General features: G+C 29.5%; 1 protein-coding gene across 1 annotated transcript in view; it reads left to right on the top strand.

The window, feature by feature from the left end:
• Positions 1–82: 82 nt before the first annotated feature.
• LOC126851494 (intraflagellar transport protein 81 homolog) overlaps positions 83–18,024 on the top strand; it is a 66,018-nt gene continuing 48,076 nt past the window's right edge. The window contains 2 exon segments of the mRNA XM_050595546.1: positions 83–226; positions 286–434. Of these exon segments, the coding sequence (XP_050451503.1) occupies positions 122–226; positions 286–434 (254 nt within the window). The 5' untranslated portion in view covers positions 83–121.

The following is an 18,024-nucleotide window of genomic DNA, read 5'->3' on the forward strand; positions in this document are numbered from 1 at the left end:
ACAGTGAACATGCTTGGATGTATTCAATCATTTATGTAGTGTTACAGTGTGTCAAGAGTGTAATATATGTAATTTTGAAACATTTTCTTTTTACTGATAGAAATACGCAACTTACTGCATCATGAATGAAAATGTGAAGTTTTTAGTCACAGAAATAAATAAATTATTAGGACGGAATTACAATATAATAGGCTTCAACGCCTTAAATGCTGAAGATTTATTGCAGGTATCTAAATTTTACTTTATTATTGCAACATTTTTGTAAAATTTAATATTTTTTTGTAGATATTATATGATGTTCTAATGAAAATACAACAACAAGATGGTTTAGATACTGATGTTGAATTGGATACTGCAGAGGAACAGTCTATATATATTTTGACAGCTCTCCGAATACTTAATTATCAGCCTAATGTGGATCCCGCAACATTTAGGTGTGATATAATTTGGAGAACAAAATATTATTTTTTTTGATAGATTTTTTTAAATATAAGTTATATATAAGTTTTTAAATAAGTGTAATATATACATATATGCACGCACGCACACAGTGTAATATATATATATATATATATATATATATATATATATATGTATATATTTATATAATTATATAATTATATATATAATTATAATTATTATATACATATTATTATTATATATTATATTATTATTATTATATATATATATATATGTATACATATATATATACATATATACTATATTATATATATATATATATAATATATAATAATATATATAATAATAATAATAATAATAATTATAATTATATAAATATATATATATAATTATATTTATATATAAATATAATTATATATATAATTTTATATATATATATATAAATATACATATATATATATATATATATATATATATATATGTAATATACATATAAATATATACATATATATATATATTAATATTATATAAAAAATATAATTATATAAATAAATATAAAATATAAAATAATATATATATATATATATATATATATATATATATATATATATATACAGGGTGTCTGGCGTCAATCGCATCACCGGTCGTGTGCAGGTAGAACAGGTAAAAGTCCTGTACCACTTTGCTATTTTTGTAATAATTTTCGAGAAATTAATTTAAAAAGATCAATTCGCGTGAGTATAAGCGTGCGGCAAGAAAAGACGGCCCAAAGACAAAAGTTTGTGGTCGTTAGACGCGCGACAAAATTTTGGAAGGAGCTCTATAAATAATGACAACGGTTATATACGAGCGATACATAACAATGGATTCTTGCGTTCTAGCAACCACACATCAATGGGTTGTACCTTTTTACTGTGCGCTTGTACTCACAATGATGTGGGTACATTGGTCAATCTTTTTTAATTAATTTTTCGAAAATTATTACAAAAATAGTAAAGTGGTACAGGACTTTTTTCTTCAGTTTTACCTGCTCTACTTGCACATGACCGGTGATGCGATTGACGTCGGACACCCTCTATATATATATATATATATATATATATATATATATATATATATATATATATATATACAGGGTATCCTGCAAAGATTGTGCCAACGCTCGTGAGTGGATAGAGCACAGTAAACTGAACAGAAAAGTCCTTTACCATTTTTTGATCTGAGCTTTCTTTTTGTTGTTATACGATGTTAAAGTTAGCTAATCAGCGCCTGACTACAACGGAAAACAAAGGAGCTACGTCGGAGATCGGAATAACGAGACAGCTTTCTGTAGATAGGAGCTGATTAGCTAACTTTAACATCGTATAACAACGAAAAGAAAGCTCAAGATCACAAAATGGTAAAGGATTTTCTGTTCAGTTTACTGTCCTCTACCTGCTCACGAGCGTTGGCACAATCTTTGCAGGACACCCTGTATATGTGTATATATATATATATATATATACAGGATGTCCCATAATTCGCGGATCATCCGTGATGTACATATAAAGAATGTCAAAGTGAGTAGGAAGTTCCTTTAGCATTTTATGATTTTTCTAATAATTATTGAGATATTCATTAAAAAAAATCGGCCAATCCGCGCCTTATACAAGCGCGCGACGAGAAGAGACGTAATGCGATATTAGGCGCGCGGTGAAGCGGTGAGAAGAGTGTTCTACACGCTTGTACGTAGCTCTCATAGAGCGTCCCTCCCACCGCTTTGCCGCGCGTCTAGTATCACATTATAGTAGGACGTCTCTTCTCGACGCGCGCTTGTATAAGGTGCGGATTGGCCGATCTTTTCTAATGAATATCTCAATAATTATTAGGAAAATCGTAAAATGGTAAAGGACTTTCTTACTTACTTTGACATCATTTATATGCACACCACGGGTGATCCGCGAATTATGGGATACCCTGTATATATATATATATATATATATATATATATATATATATATATATATACATATATACATATATATACAAGATGTCCGGAGTCGATCGCACCATCTGTCGTGTGCAGGTAGAGCAGATAAAAGTGAGAAGGAAAATTCTATATCATTTTCTATAACGCTTAATAAAAGAGTTATTATTGAGTGAAATCTGACCTATCATCGAAAGGAATTTAAGAAAGACAAAGATTTTGACAATATATATCAGAATTTCTCACAACTTCCATACTATATTTTAATAGTGTGTTCCAGAGATTCTAAGATTAGAGCCAAAAATTTTAACACAAAAATTTTAAGGTTGCAATAGTTTTGAAGTTATAAAAGATCAATGTTTGCCAATGATATTGCGTAGAACTCGTATGCTCAAATCCGTAATTTATATATGTATCGATCTATAATTTACACATGTATCGATCTATCATCTATTATTGATTTTACAAATCAATTAATATTAATTTTTATTGTTGATTTTATTGTTTCTTATGTATGTGGATATTTTATATGATCAAGTAATATTAATGAACTATACATGATGCACGTAAAAATACTTTATTTTCTTCTAAACAACAATTTAAATGATTGGTCAATTATATTTAGAAAATAAAGAAATATATTAACTTAATATTTTTACATATGAAACAAAATTTATTTTTATTTTGATCGCGCGAAAAAATATTTGTGGAAATTAATTAATTTATTATTATCTGTCGAGTAGTATTATCAATGTAGTATTATCAAGTAGTAGTTCATCAATAACAGGTAGCATTATCAATGACAGGTCGATATAAATGTAGTTACAAATCTATGCGTGAATTCTACGCAATATATTATTGGCTAATTTTGATCATTTCCCAGATAGCAAAATGCTAGCAGTATGCCAACAAATTTAATCATGTTAAAGTTACGACTTGCGGGCGACCTTTTCATTTTCGGTCCTGCAATATGGCCAACTTCGGATTCAGTATTATGATCAAATGACAACATGACATATGTCAATCTCTAATGGACGAGTCAGAAGTTGGCCATAACACAGGGCAGAAAGTGAGAAGATAGACGTCGCCCATGATATTTCAAGTCGATGAAACTCGTATAATATGTAAAATATTTACATTATATCATATACCATTGTTGTATTCGCTTCAAACAACTTTTATTCTATTAAAATATTTACATTATTATAAAAAAATTATGCATATCTCTCCGTTGTTAACACAGATAGCTTTTGGAAGCAACCACTATGCTCACAAAAGAGTTCAGTTTGACCTATTTAATTTGATATATATATATATTTTTTTTTATCTATCCGTTTTAGTTTAGAGGATAAAAGAGGGTGATCATTTATGGAAGACACCCTGTGTATATACACATTTTCTATTCCAAATGGATTAACACACCATGTTTTAAGAATTGATAAATGCATTGATGTTGACAGCGGAATTTTTAAAAAATTTTTATTAAAATTTTATTAGAAACTATAAAAAATATCAATTGAACAATAAATTAAAAACACGTAGTATCTTTTATCAATAATTTTGCAATTATACATTTAAACAACTCTACAACAAGTAAAAAAAAACTCTCACAGATAAAATCCTCAAGAGATAAAAAAAGTACGCCAAGTCCATACTAAATATCTCTTGTAACGCAACAAAAAGTTGAAAATATTTATTTCTAAAAAAAAATTTATAGAAAAATTCTTCTCTAAAAAATAAAAAATAAAAACCAAATGAAATCAATAATTAACTAGCCAAGTACTTAAAAGTAATTCAGTTTATGATTTGTAATTTGAAATAGAATTTGTCAGAAAATCAATCTTGCATTTATAGAAATATTATAGATTCTCTCAAAAAAATTAAAATGCATTTTATTTTTTTCTTTTAATTTACCCTATTCCAAATATTTTGTATAAAATATATAAAATAGCACTATTATTATATTGCGGATTTTATTACAATATTTTATTACAAATAGTAAATTATAAAATTGCTTAATCCTTGCTGCAATAACGTCGAACACATTGATCACCAATTTCAAATTTAAAAGTGCCAAACGATCGACTTGTTTTGAAATTTATCATAAATTTTACTAGAGCCTTGATTAAAGTGACATACAAAAATTTGATGTGCCCGATCTGAAATAAAAATTTGTAAAAAATTACATTGTCCAAATTTACCTTATGTTTTATCGTATTTCTAATAGAGTTTTTAACTAATCTTTTAACGATCTTTTAACCAAAAATTGATTACGAATATGATTATAAAAATGACGTGTCAAGTTTTTGAAAAAATTTCAGTCAAATTTGCTAAAATGTTTTTGATACTTTAGCGTGAGTTATATCTTTTGATGGGAACAGACGGCAGCGATAATTTAAAATAAAGCTCAAGACTTATATTTTATGATAAAAACGCTAGAAGTCCCAGGCAGGGAAGATTCTTTTGAAAAAAGTAGTTAAAATATAAGAAATATCTATCGTCCCCCAAATGCAAGATTGACTTTATGACAAATACTATTTCAAATTACAAATCCTCACAATTGAATTATTTTTAAGTACTTGGCTAGTTAATTATTGGTTTCATTATATTCATTTAATTTTATTTAATTTCATTCATATAATTTTATTTAATATCACTCATATTCATTTATATTCATTATATTCATTTAATTTCATTATATTCATTTAATTTTTATTTTTTATGTTTTAGAAGAAAATTTCTTTAATAAGTTATTTTTTTAGAAGTAAATACTTTTTTAACTTTTTATTGAGTATAAAATATATTTTTTATGTACTTGGCATATTTTTTCTATCTTTGTGAGATTTCTATTTAATGGGATATCACTATTTTTTGTAAAATATTATATTAATTATGAATAATTATATTTACACTAGCTTAGAGACCTGCGCCTTGCGCAGGCTTGTGTGCGTACATGTGTGTGCGGTGCGTGTGCGTGTGTGTGTGCGTGCGCGCGCGCGCGCGCGTGTGTGTGTGTGTGCGTGCGTGTGCGTGTGTGTGTGTGTGTGTGTGTGTGTGTGTGCGTGCGTGTGCGTGTGTGTGTGTGTGTGTGTGTTTGTGAGTGTGTGAATGCGTGGGTGGATGGTGGGTAGTGTAAAATTAAAAAACCACATAGCCATCCCCTAAAAATTAGCAAAATTTTGGTACTAATTTTGAGGAAGTCCGTCTATAAATGTGGAAGTAGTTGTGTGGATGCGTGAGTGGTTGGGAAGGAGGGGGTGTAAAATTAAAAAACCGCATAATAGTCATGAAAAATTAGAAAAATTTTGGTACCAATTTTGAGAAAATCGATTCATAAATGTGGAAGTGCGTGAATGTGAGTGAGGATGTAAAACTAAAAAAAAAAAAACATATTAACCATCCCAGAAAAATTAGCAAAATTTTGATACCAAACTAATTCGACAAAATCGGTCTATAAATGTTGAAGTGCATGGGTGAAGATGTAAAATTGAAGAAAATCACATGTTATCCCCGAAAAATTAGCAAAATTTTGGTACCAATTTCGAAAAAATTGGTCCATAAATGTTTTCGATTCAGTTTGGTCCGTTCTATCTGCAAGTTTTGTCCCCATTAATCTGGAACGCTCTGAATATATATATATATATATATATATATATATATATATATATATATATATATACAGGGTGTCCCACCAAAAGTAATCACCCCCTTTTATCTTTTAAACTAAAATAAACCATAATAATATATATCAAATTAAATGGTTCAAACTAAACATTATTATGGGTATAGTGGTTGCTTTTAAAAGTTATCTGTGTTAGCAAACGGAAAGGTATGCGTAATTTTTAAAATAATGTGAATAATGTTTTTCGATAGGAAAAAAGTTGTAGCGCTGCTTGAAAGAATGCAAAAATATATGATGTATATATTTTATCTATTATATAAATTTTATTGACTTGAAATATCGCAGGCGACGTTTACCTTTTCATTTTCGGCTCTGTGGTATGGCCAACTTCGGATTGAGTATTATGATCAAATGACAACATGATATCTGTCAATCAAGAGACACGATAGTGCCTCGCGCCAAGTATTGCGAAGCACACCATGTATCTATACGCTAGTCGGTCAGTTGCAAATACCTCATAATTACAGTTTTCAATAACGGCTGGGCCGATCGAATTTTCAATAGGCTTAATGGATAGCTTGGGTCTTAATTATATAAGGAAAATGTTTTTATTTTTCTCTACTTGATCTACTTGATAATCAGAGATATTATGATGCAAAGTTATGTGAAAATTTTGTTTAAAAAACGTCCATGTCAGTATCATCAACAAATACATATATATAATATAATATAATATAAAATGTCCATTTGTTGTTCTCGACGAAAGATTGTGCTAGCTTTGTTCTGAGTTATATTAGCAACGCTCTGCAGTTAGCGATTGATTGATTGAAAAATTACTGGTAACCGCATCTAAACTAAAGGCCTACTTGTGCAAGCTTGAATTGAATCTGACCATAGTGCGTGTTCCTTTTTATTGGTCGAAACAAAGTTTAGAAAAACATGGCAGAACCAATAGAAATTGTTAGGGAAAATAATAATTTAAAAAGAAATGAAATAAGAAAATTACAAACAATTTATATTTATTTAAATAAGAAAATTATGTAGAGTTTATGAGAAATTTTCCTTCAATAATTATATCCTAAAGCGTTAAATGTGTGTATATTATGCATTCAGTTTATTACAAAATAACTCCATTTTATTTGTACTATTACTTTTATTATAATGCAATTTATTAAATATAATTTTTCTTAATATTGGAAATAATAAAATAAAAATATTTTACACATAAATTTTTATTTAATTTTATACAGTTGGCATAATTTTTTAATATCATTAGTTTTGTAGGAAATTTAAATTTAAATAACTATTTTATATAATTTGATTAAATTGTTTTTATTTAAATAATAAAAAAAATAAATTTTATTAAATTATTTATATAAATTTTAGCATAATTTTTTATTCTTTTGGTGCAATTTTCTGATATTATTTTTGTAAGAAATTTAAATAATTATTTTATACAAAAATATTTTTATTTAAAATGTTTTTATTTAAATATAATATTTTTTCACATAACGCATGAACTTGGCGCCTTTTTCTTACCTTTTTTTAGGAACATCATTCTTTTTTTCATCAAAATGCAATAGTTCTTTTTGGTTATTATAGATATCTAGATCCTTCAAATTTCTTATCTACTAATCTAACTTCTTAATTTAAAAATAACGAGTAATTACAAATTAGTGTATCAGAAATGTATATTATTATTTACAATCTATAGTTCTAAATTTTTTGATGAATAATCGTTGTTATTTATGTAGTTTTATTATTTATTATATAAGTTAGAAAATTACGGACAGCTCGGACTTTTTTATAAATTTTTTAATCAAAGAATAAAAGATTAACTTAAATATAATAATAATATAACTATATTTAATATAAGAATAATATTTTTAATAATAATATAACAATATTATAACTTTTTAACTTATTAACATTATTTAATTTAATTTATATTACATGGCCATTGTTTTGCTATTTTATATTAATTTGATTCGTCGGCTTTTGGTACATTTTGTTTTACGTAAAATAAATCATCTAATAATTTGCAAACTTGATTGATAACAATTGTTAATAAGACCTGCATAAGAAATTTTTATACGCAATTATAACTGTATTACACTACTCTCGTTCATGTATACTAGAGTCTTTAAAGATAGAATCTGGCCACTTAATTAGTTTTTGAAAAATTTCTAATACACATACAAAATAATAAAAATTATCTAATAAAATTTCTAATACACATTTCTAATATACGAGTCAAAAGTTGACCATAACGGAGGGCAGAAAGTGAAAAAGTAGACGTCTCTTGCGATACTTCAAGTCGATAAAACTCATATAATATGTAAAATATTTATATTTTATTATACATCGTTGTATTCATTTCAAATACCGCTACAACTTTTTTTCTATTAAAAAATTCACATAATTATAAAAAATTTATTCATACTTCTTTGTTTGTTAACACAGATAACTTTTAGAAGTAATCACTATGCTCACAATACATAAAGTTCAATTTGAACTATTTAATTTGATGTGTGTGTGTGTGTGTGTGTGTGTGTGTGTGCGTGTGTGCACGCGCGCGCGCGCGTGTGTGCGTGTGTGTGTGTGTGTGTGTGTGTGTGTGTGTGTGTGTGTGTGTGTGTGTGTGTGTGTATGGTCTATCTCTTTTAGTTTAAAAGATAAAAGGGGGTGGCCACTTTTGGGGGACACCCTATATATATATATATATATATATATATATATATATATATATATATATATATATATATATATACACAGAGTGGCCCGAACGTTCCAGTCAAACTTTGACATCTTATAGGAAATTTAATTCTGGACAAAAAATTTCCTATAAACATGCGCCGAAAAATGCTTCCTTAAGAAATAATCGCTCAAAAACCTCTGATAAAGGAAGAGCAAAAAGTAAAAAAGAAATGAAATAAAAAGAAAATGAAACTTAAAAGAAAGAGCAAAAAGTGAAAATAAAATAAAAAGAAAATAAAACTTAATAAATTTCTTGAAAAAACAAAAAATAAAAAATAAATAAAAATAAAAAATAAAAATCTTTTTTATGAAATAAAATAAATTTTTTTAAACTAAAATAGCACGTTATAGTAAAAAATGAATAAAGACATGAAAAAACTAACTGTTCTCATAAAGACCCTAGCTCTAATACATTTTCGGCATCGAGTAATGACCGATCTATTCGCTCTACGGATTTCCTCCTGTTTGAAACTGGTTATCAAAATCTATAGAACGTACAATAATCATTTTGATCTCATTTGAAAAATAATTTAATTTTCTACAACTTTTGTTTCGGTATTTTTTGTTTAAAGAAGCACATTTTCCATAATATTTGGAAAAATGTGTAAAATAATGACGATTTTTGAGCGATAATTTCTTTAGAAAGCATTTTTCGACCCATGTTTATAGAAAATTTTTTTGTTTAGAATTGAATTTGCTATAAGATCTCAAAGTCTGGCTGGAGCGTTTGGGGCCACCATGTATATATATATATATATATATATATATATATATATATATATATATATATACATGGTGTCCGACGTCAATCGCATCACTGGTCGTGTGCAGGTAGAGGAGGTAAAACTGAAGAGGAAAGTCCTGTACCACTTTGCTACTTTTGTAATAATTTTCTAAATATTAATTAAAAATTCGGCTAATTCGCGTGACTATAAGCGCGTGGCGAGAAAGGACGGCCCAAAGATAACCCAAAAGTTTGTGGTTGCTAGGCGCGCGATAAAATATTGGGAGGAGCTCTTTACAAATGACAACTGTTACATACGAGTGATATATAACAATGGATTCTCGCGTCCTAGCAACCACACATCAATGGGTTGTGCCTTTTTACCGCGCACTTATACTCATGCAAATTGATCTTTTTTAATTAATTTTTCGAAAATTATTACAAAAATAGCAAAGTGGTACAGGACTTTTGTCTTCAATTTTACCTCCTCTACTTGCACACAACCAGTGATCCGATTGACGCCGGACACCCTGTATATATATATATATATATATATATATATATATATATATATATACAGGGTGTCCGGCGTCAATATATATATATATATATATATATATATATATATACAGGGTGTCCGGCGTCAATCGCATCACCGGTTGTGTGCAAGTAGAGGAAGTAAAATTGAAGACAAAAGTCCTGTACCACTTTGCTATTTTTGTAATAATTTTCGAAAAATTAATTAAAAAAGATCAATTTGCATGAGTATAAGTGCGCGGTAAAAAGGCACAACCCATTGATGTGTGGTTGCTAGGACGCGAGAATCCATTGTTATATATCACTATATATATATATATATATATATATATATATATATATATATATATATATTGTTACATCCGCGCGTCGACTTCGAGAATAATCGAACCGCGCACGACACAATCCGCACTCACGCTCCGCGCCGTAAATAATGACACTTATTATAAATAACAAAAGAAAATTTAATATAACACAGAACACGAAACAGATAAACTCGTTTACAAAGGAAAGCGGGATCAATCGCGAAAACGTCCACACGGAATCAAATCCGCCGCGAGACTAAGATGGCGGCTCAAAACATTAAAATGTCAGCAGTTGTTTAATAACATTTCCCTTTGCGACGCGTTAGGGAATCATCTCCTGAAGATGGTACAGCACATCACTACAGGCAACACACAGGGACGGACAGAAGGCGGACATAACACTGCCCCCCTCTTCTATAAGATTGTCGTCCTGACAATCCAAAATAAACTCAAGCTCATGGGTTGACCGTTATCCACCGCTTCTAAAACGTTGACTCCAGGGTACCCCAATGGCTTTCTGTTCTACCCTGAGCTGCCGCTACAGGTTACCGAGTACCATACTTGCAGGCCCCAATCATACGCCCTCTAGGAATCCGTAGAACACTGCCGTCAAACCCTCTTCATCTCGAAGAATATCGTCCAGCGTCGATTCCAGGGCACCAAACTGGTTCCTTGTTCTACCCTGAGCTATCGCTACAGGTTACCGAACACCAATACTCAGGTCCCAATCGACTCCGATAAATCTTCTTATCCTAACATTTGTCCTCTGCTTCTCGTTCGGCTTGCGGTAATAACTCGTCATGTCGCTTCATAAGGAAATCTTCGGACAAGGGAAGGGGGGAGAGCGTACCGTGGACCCGGCATCCTCAAAGAGGACTCCCCAAGCCCCTGCCTCGGCATTCGCCCTAAGACCCGGGAAAATCACGGCTCAAAAACCGCGGGTGAGGCAGTCTTCAATAATAAATAATGTACTCCTCTATATTTTCACATCATGATCTCTTTCAGCGTACGACGTCTCTCACTGTCCCATCTTCACTATTGAATCCCTTCGAAAAAAATTAATCAAAACAACAAGTAATAAATTAAATTCGAATTGGGTCTCGGATGTAACAAGAAATATCTAAATACGTCTCTCATGATGAGAGGCTAGTCTATCTAAATGAACTATTTTATTTCTATGCTTCTTGGACTTCCGAATACAATATACCACGTCGTTTAATCTTTTAACTACTTATAAAGGCCTTCCCAATTACTTTGTAATTTGGGAGTTCTACTTACAATTCGTCGAGGATTGTACAATCAAACTTTGTTTCCTGGTTCAAAACGTAATTGACGAGCCTTTCGATCATAAAAAGCCTTCGACCTCAAAGACTTCATATTCAAACATTGTCTAACTCCATCATGAATTTCATTCAATTTCTCTCTCAATTTTGAAACAAAACTTTCTTCCGACAAATTTGCTTCATCCTCTGGAGGAATACCGCGAAGAAGATCCAAAGGTAACTTAAAATCACGACCGAAACACGACTCTGCAGGAGAGACTGCTGTGGTCTCATGTCTAGCAGATACGCTAATAAATACATACCTATCTATCTATCCCAATCTCGTTGATTATCCGCAATCATATTTGCTAAATAATTAACTATCACAATAAAAAAACCTCACAAAGGTAAAAAAAAGTACGCCAAGTACATAAAAAATATTTCTTGTACACAACAGAAAGTTGAAAAGATACTTATCTCTGAAAAATAACTAATAAAATATTTTTCTCTAAAAAATAAAAAACTAAATGAAATCAATAATTAACTGGCCAAGTATTTACAAGTAATTCAGTTTGTAAAGATTTGTAATTTGAAATAGTAGATATCATAAAATCAATTTTTATGGAAGTGTTTTAGACAGATTTTCTCCTTAAAATTAAAACACATTTAATTTTTATTAACAGAATGATTTCCGAAAAAAGTTCAATTTTGAATAGTGTATCACAAATTACATTATTTTAGAGTTTATTAAAGGTGTTATATACTATAATATCAAATCATATTGTTAATGTTAAGTGCAATTAGCGGAGCGCGCATATAAAACAAAATTACAAAGCAAAATATAAAAACTTGGCGTGCCCGTCGTAGAGTTAGAGCTAACAAAAACTGCGACTTAGAGTTAACAAAAAATTTTCTTTCAAATTATACATTCTGTAAGATATACTTTGTAAATCAAAAGAATTCTAATTGCACTTAACATTAACAATATGATTTGATATTATAGTAAGATAGTATAAGACCTTTAATAAACTCTAAAATAATGTAATTTGTGATATATTATTCAAAATTGAACTTATTTCGAAAACGATTCTGTTAATAAAAATTAAATGTATTTTAATTTTAAGGAGAAAATCTGTCTAAAACACTTCTATAAAAATTGATTTTATGATATCTACTATTTCAAATTACAAATCTTTACAAACTGAATTACTTGTAAATAATTGGCCAATTAATTATTGATTTCATTTAGTTTTTTTATTTTTTAGAAAAAAATTTTTTTATTAGTTATTTTTTTATTAGTTATTTTTCAGAGATAAGTATCTTTTCAACTTTCTGTTGTGTACAAGGAATATTTTTTTATGTACTTGGCGTACTTTTTTTTATCTTTGTGAGGTTTTTTATTGTGATCTCATTGTTTTTTGTAAAATTTATATTTTTCTGCAAAGAATATATATGCGTTTTTAGCATTTCGAGGCCAACTGCACTTTTGTACTTTAAAATCATTTATTAATTGCCACTCGGTACCTTTAGCACATATTATGCTTGCTTAATGTCCATCAGTTATACTTTTATCTTGATGAAAAATTCAACTAATGACTTTATATATATTCGCACCAATATTTATCTTTTCCGTAGGTACAGCTTTAATTTTTAAATCTGTTACTTTAATAATTTTTGTATCACTAATTTTAAATAACAATAACTGTAAGATGATAATACTTCGTGTTATTATTATATCAGTCTTTTCAAGTACTGAGACAGCATCACAATTGATACATGTTTTTTGAACATTATTCCAATGTGAAAAATTATATTGTATTAATTCTTGTAAAATATATGATTTTTTTAAATTTATAAATGAATATATACTAATAAATTGAAATTTTAGTAGACTAATTAATTATTATTATATCTTTTTTGACGTTCTTTATAAAACTTTATAAAATTTTGTGTAAAATACAAACCTCTCTCTCTCTCTCTCTCTCCCCCACTCTCTCCCCTCTCTCCCCTCTCTCTCTCTCGATACTGCGAACCTTGTGGCAACAGCGCACATGTTCGAAATCAACTGGAATATTATCATTTGCCTTGAGACCGTCCACCATCTGGATACATACAATTTTTTTAACACATATCCGGATACATACATTTTATATCTATATTTATATTTAGTTATCACACGCACACACTCACACATGCACGCACGCACGCACGCATGCATATATTGAAATACACATAACAGAATCAAAATTAAAGGTTTTTTTTTTAAATATACTTAATTTTTTTAGTTCCTTATTTCCATCCTAACATTCTTATCCTAATTTTATAATATTATCACCAAAATTATATATCCCTTTTCGCTTATTTGTTTATACGTTATTCGTGCTGCTTTCTCTCTCTGCCTCTCTCTTTGTAAAAGATAGCACAATATTATTATCTTTGTCAAATAATCAGTATAATTGCAACACCACTTATCATAATACGCAGCAACTAATTTTTGCTCTGTTTTACTCTTTTGTACAAATATTGCACACACACATAAACACAAATTTTCATAAATACTATTCTTTTATACTTACTTTTACACTACTCTTTTAACTTTAATTTTAACAATTACATATTGTTATTTCGAATAGTCTAATCTGTGGGATTAGTTTATTTTGTACATATAACTTGGAGAAAATTTATAATAATCTAATATTGTTACGAGTCGACAACTATAGAAGCTATATTGGAATGCCATATAGAACTAGATAAAAAAGTCCGTAATTTTTAAACTTTGTTTTTCAACATATAAAATTGAATGTCCCACCGAATATTGATATATATGTACTTTAATCATGTAAAAGCATATATAATTCTGTACAGCCATTAAGAAAACTAGTGTAATTAAAAAATAAATGCGTTTAGTCAATAAAACAGATATTGCCCTTCTTAAGTACAATGCAACATAAATGGCTTAATTAATATAAAATAAAAAAAAAGTTGACAAAAAACAACCTATTAACTTACTTATATATAAAAGAAAAGAATAAATTCAAAATAAAGACGATAACCGATTGTTTGAGATCACGCTCAAACAAATTCATTAAACAATTCATTTTAATTTATAAGGAAGATTTGCGACATGAGCTTAAAATAATTATATTTTATTCGGTTAACACTTTATATTATTTATTTCTTATATCTTTTCAAAGTCGAAAAATAGTCAAATCGTGACAAATATTATCTCTCAACTTTTTCTGCCGCTAACAAAGCCCATGTCGCAAACAAATTTAACAACAAATCGCGCAAACTTTGACGGTTAGTCGTACGATAAGGCAAACGGCACGCGCGATGCCATATACGCTAACGTAAGGGCCATTGGCCTACCGTGCGCGCTAATTTTTGCCTCGCGCCAGTACTTGGCAGCCAATAAAGTTCGGCGTCTTTTTGGATTTTAAACCGATTGAAATTATTGGCAGCGGGCGACAAAAGATATATTATAAAAGAGCCCGCTCTCGAGGAGCGGGAGCACTCGCTTCTTATCCGCAGTTACACCGCATAGTTAAACCGCACTCGCTACTTTTGCGCACCGCATAATTGCACTGCAAATTGATACACCGCATTATACGACCGCTTTTCTTCTAAAACTGTTTACGACGACCGCTTTTCTCTCTGTATATTCGATTATAATACGACCGCTTTTTCTTTTCAGACTACGCTTTTCTTAACTATTTGAACTGTGTAAATTAATTGTTTTAATTATTTATTATAATTACAGGTAATTTTTGTAACTATACGTGCGTGACTCTTTTTCCGTGTACTATCTTTCTTGTGCGTGTTCCATGTATCGTCATGTTCAACGTCTCGCGTCATTCCGAGCACCGATATCAAATATGTAAAATATAAAACACACAGTGCGTAGTCAAATATTATACGATGTGTTTATATGATGCAATACTCTACGTTTCGCATTATAAATAGCGATAGTAGCGATACTATAATAGCAAAGCTACCGCGCCAATCATTTATCGCGCGGAATGCAGTTACATTTAAGAACTGTTATTATTTTGCGTGGAAATCTTGGGTATTCCTCAAGCGACTCAAACGAGGTACAGATCTCTGTTTTTCTTGTTGAACCGTGAAACTCTTGGGAAGCGAATGAAAGAATAACATCGCGTGAATTTATCTTATGTCCGTTTTATTATATAAATTACTTGCGGGCTATGTCTCGTATGGTATCCAAAATGAGAGTGAGCCCTCAGAGTCCGTCAATTCTCTCTCAAATCGATGAATCATCAATACGACATCTGGGATTCCGATTATAATCGAAGTCTCACGATAGTGAATCGAAGCATATTTTAATAGATATAATAATACAAAAAAATAAATCATAATACAGAATCGTGATACGTTAATAAATAAATCATAATACGAAACAAAAACCGAAAAAGAGTACCGAAAAGAGTACTGTCAATCGTAAATAATTTAACGGTCCGATTATGGTTTTGATGTTACAAATTTAATAATTTCAATACAGTTACGGTTTTGGTCCTACTAAAAAGACGGTTATGGAATGGTCATTGGCTCTGGTTCCGGTTCGGTCCGGGTCTCTGATTTTATGCCTGCTCGTTTGTCTCGTTAATCTCTATTTGTTTTCGCATGTGTTTATTTCCGCGCCGGCTTCAAAGTTAAAGTTTGACTGCGGAGCATTACTGTTAAGCGGCTCGTACACGATTCTGTCAGCGGTTGGGGCGAGCTTTCCACAGATCTTTTTTTGGCAAATTAAAATAACGTTGTTTTGTTCTCATTATCTCACCACTGTTTTAAGTTCCAGGCGTTTGTCTGATAAAAAATTTCCTTGCTATAAGTTCTTGGGAAAGCTATGTGATTGGATAATGTTTCAATTCACGGATTACATCTTCTAAAGAGTTCCTAAACAATATTTAACCGTCTTTTGATCAATTTTTAATTTTCTGTATTTTTGATTGTAACTTCTAACCACTAAGAATTTATAATATATTTTAAAAAATTTTTTATTTTATTTATTACTAAAGAGAGTCCAGATGAGGACAAAAACGTTTGAATTTTATGAAATTTATTATATTGTTGCGATTTGCATTTTTTGTTTATATGTTTTTGTTCCGCGCTATATCCGTTATTATTTATTTAATTGCTAAGACTTACACCTATTATTTTATGCCTATGAGTTATTTATATTTATTTGATGTTTTGCTCCTCAAGTTTATTATGTGTTTATATATGTTTTTTTATATATGTATTTATTAAGAATAATTGATTAAATATAGTAATGGCTATCAATTAATATAACAATATTTGTGATAATATTCTACTTCATAAATTGCTTTTTGATTATGATAGGCAATTGTTAAATAATCAATTAATTACTATTATAAATAATTTTTATAACTTATCATTTTTTTGAAAAACATGAGATTTTCTAATTTTTTCTCAAATTCAAATAATTATTCTTCTGTTTGAAAAGGAAATGCAAACTCTTCTTCGATTTCTGCTTGCTCTTTTTAACTTCTATTTTGTTTATTCTGTCATCTAGACTTTTTATCTAGATTAATAATGTTACTATACTTTTGACCATAAAGTTTCTAATATCTAGATAAAAAAGTAATACATGATCATTTTTTATTAGGAAAATATTCGCGTGTGATTTTATAAGATAAATTTTACCATTAGGAAATACATCATCATTATTATAGTTAGACTATATTTCTTCTTTAGAAGAATTAAAGTTCCTAAGATGGTGAAATGTACAAGGAGATGGAAATTTATTTGGCATATAAAGCAGAGTTTCGCTATTTACAATTTAGTAAAAGTTTTTTCATTTTCTGCATCTTTATTTTATCAACAATAAAAATTTATTTTATGACAAATACAGTAATTTCGTACTGTAACATTAAAAAGCTAGGTTGATAGCACTGAAAGTTCGCTTGCTCTCTGCTGCTTCACGCCTTTTTGTACGAGTGTGCAATTTTCTTTAATCCTATCGTTTTTTTTTCTGTAACTGATCAAATGTGCAATTAAAGTATTGTTATTAAAGCATACTGGCATTAAACTGTTTATTCTGCACATAATTACTTAGTGAGCTGCACGCTCTGCAAATTCACATATCAACCCAGGAGCTTAACACAAGCTGAATAAAGAATAAAATTCAAGGATTCTTTTATGAGAAATTACGTGACGTTACAAGAATTAAAAAAGGAAAATATATTTTAGGTTAAGACACGTAAGAATGACAGAGCACACTACAGTCATTAAAATACCGCAATTCGATGGTACTTTTCAGTAATTGAAAATATTATGTAAATATATTACTTGATAAAAAAGGTTTGCGGAAATATATTCAGGAGGAGGATCTACATGACATTTTGACTAACTCATCGATCCATGAGCGTGAAGAAATTAGGCTCGAAAAA

Source organism: Cataglyphis hispanica, chromosome 1 (assembly GCF_021464435.1).
Source record: "Cataglyphis hispanica isolate Lineage 1 chromosome 1, ULB_Chis1_1.0, whole genome shotgun sequence".
Classification (NCBI taxonomy): Eukaryota; Metazoa; Arthropoda; class Insecta; order Hymenoptera; family Formicidae; genus Cataglyphis; species Cataglyphis hispanica.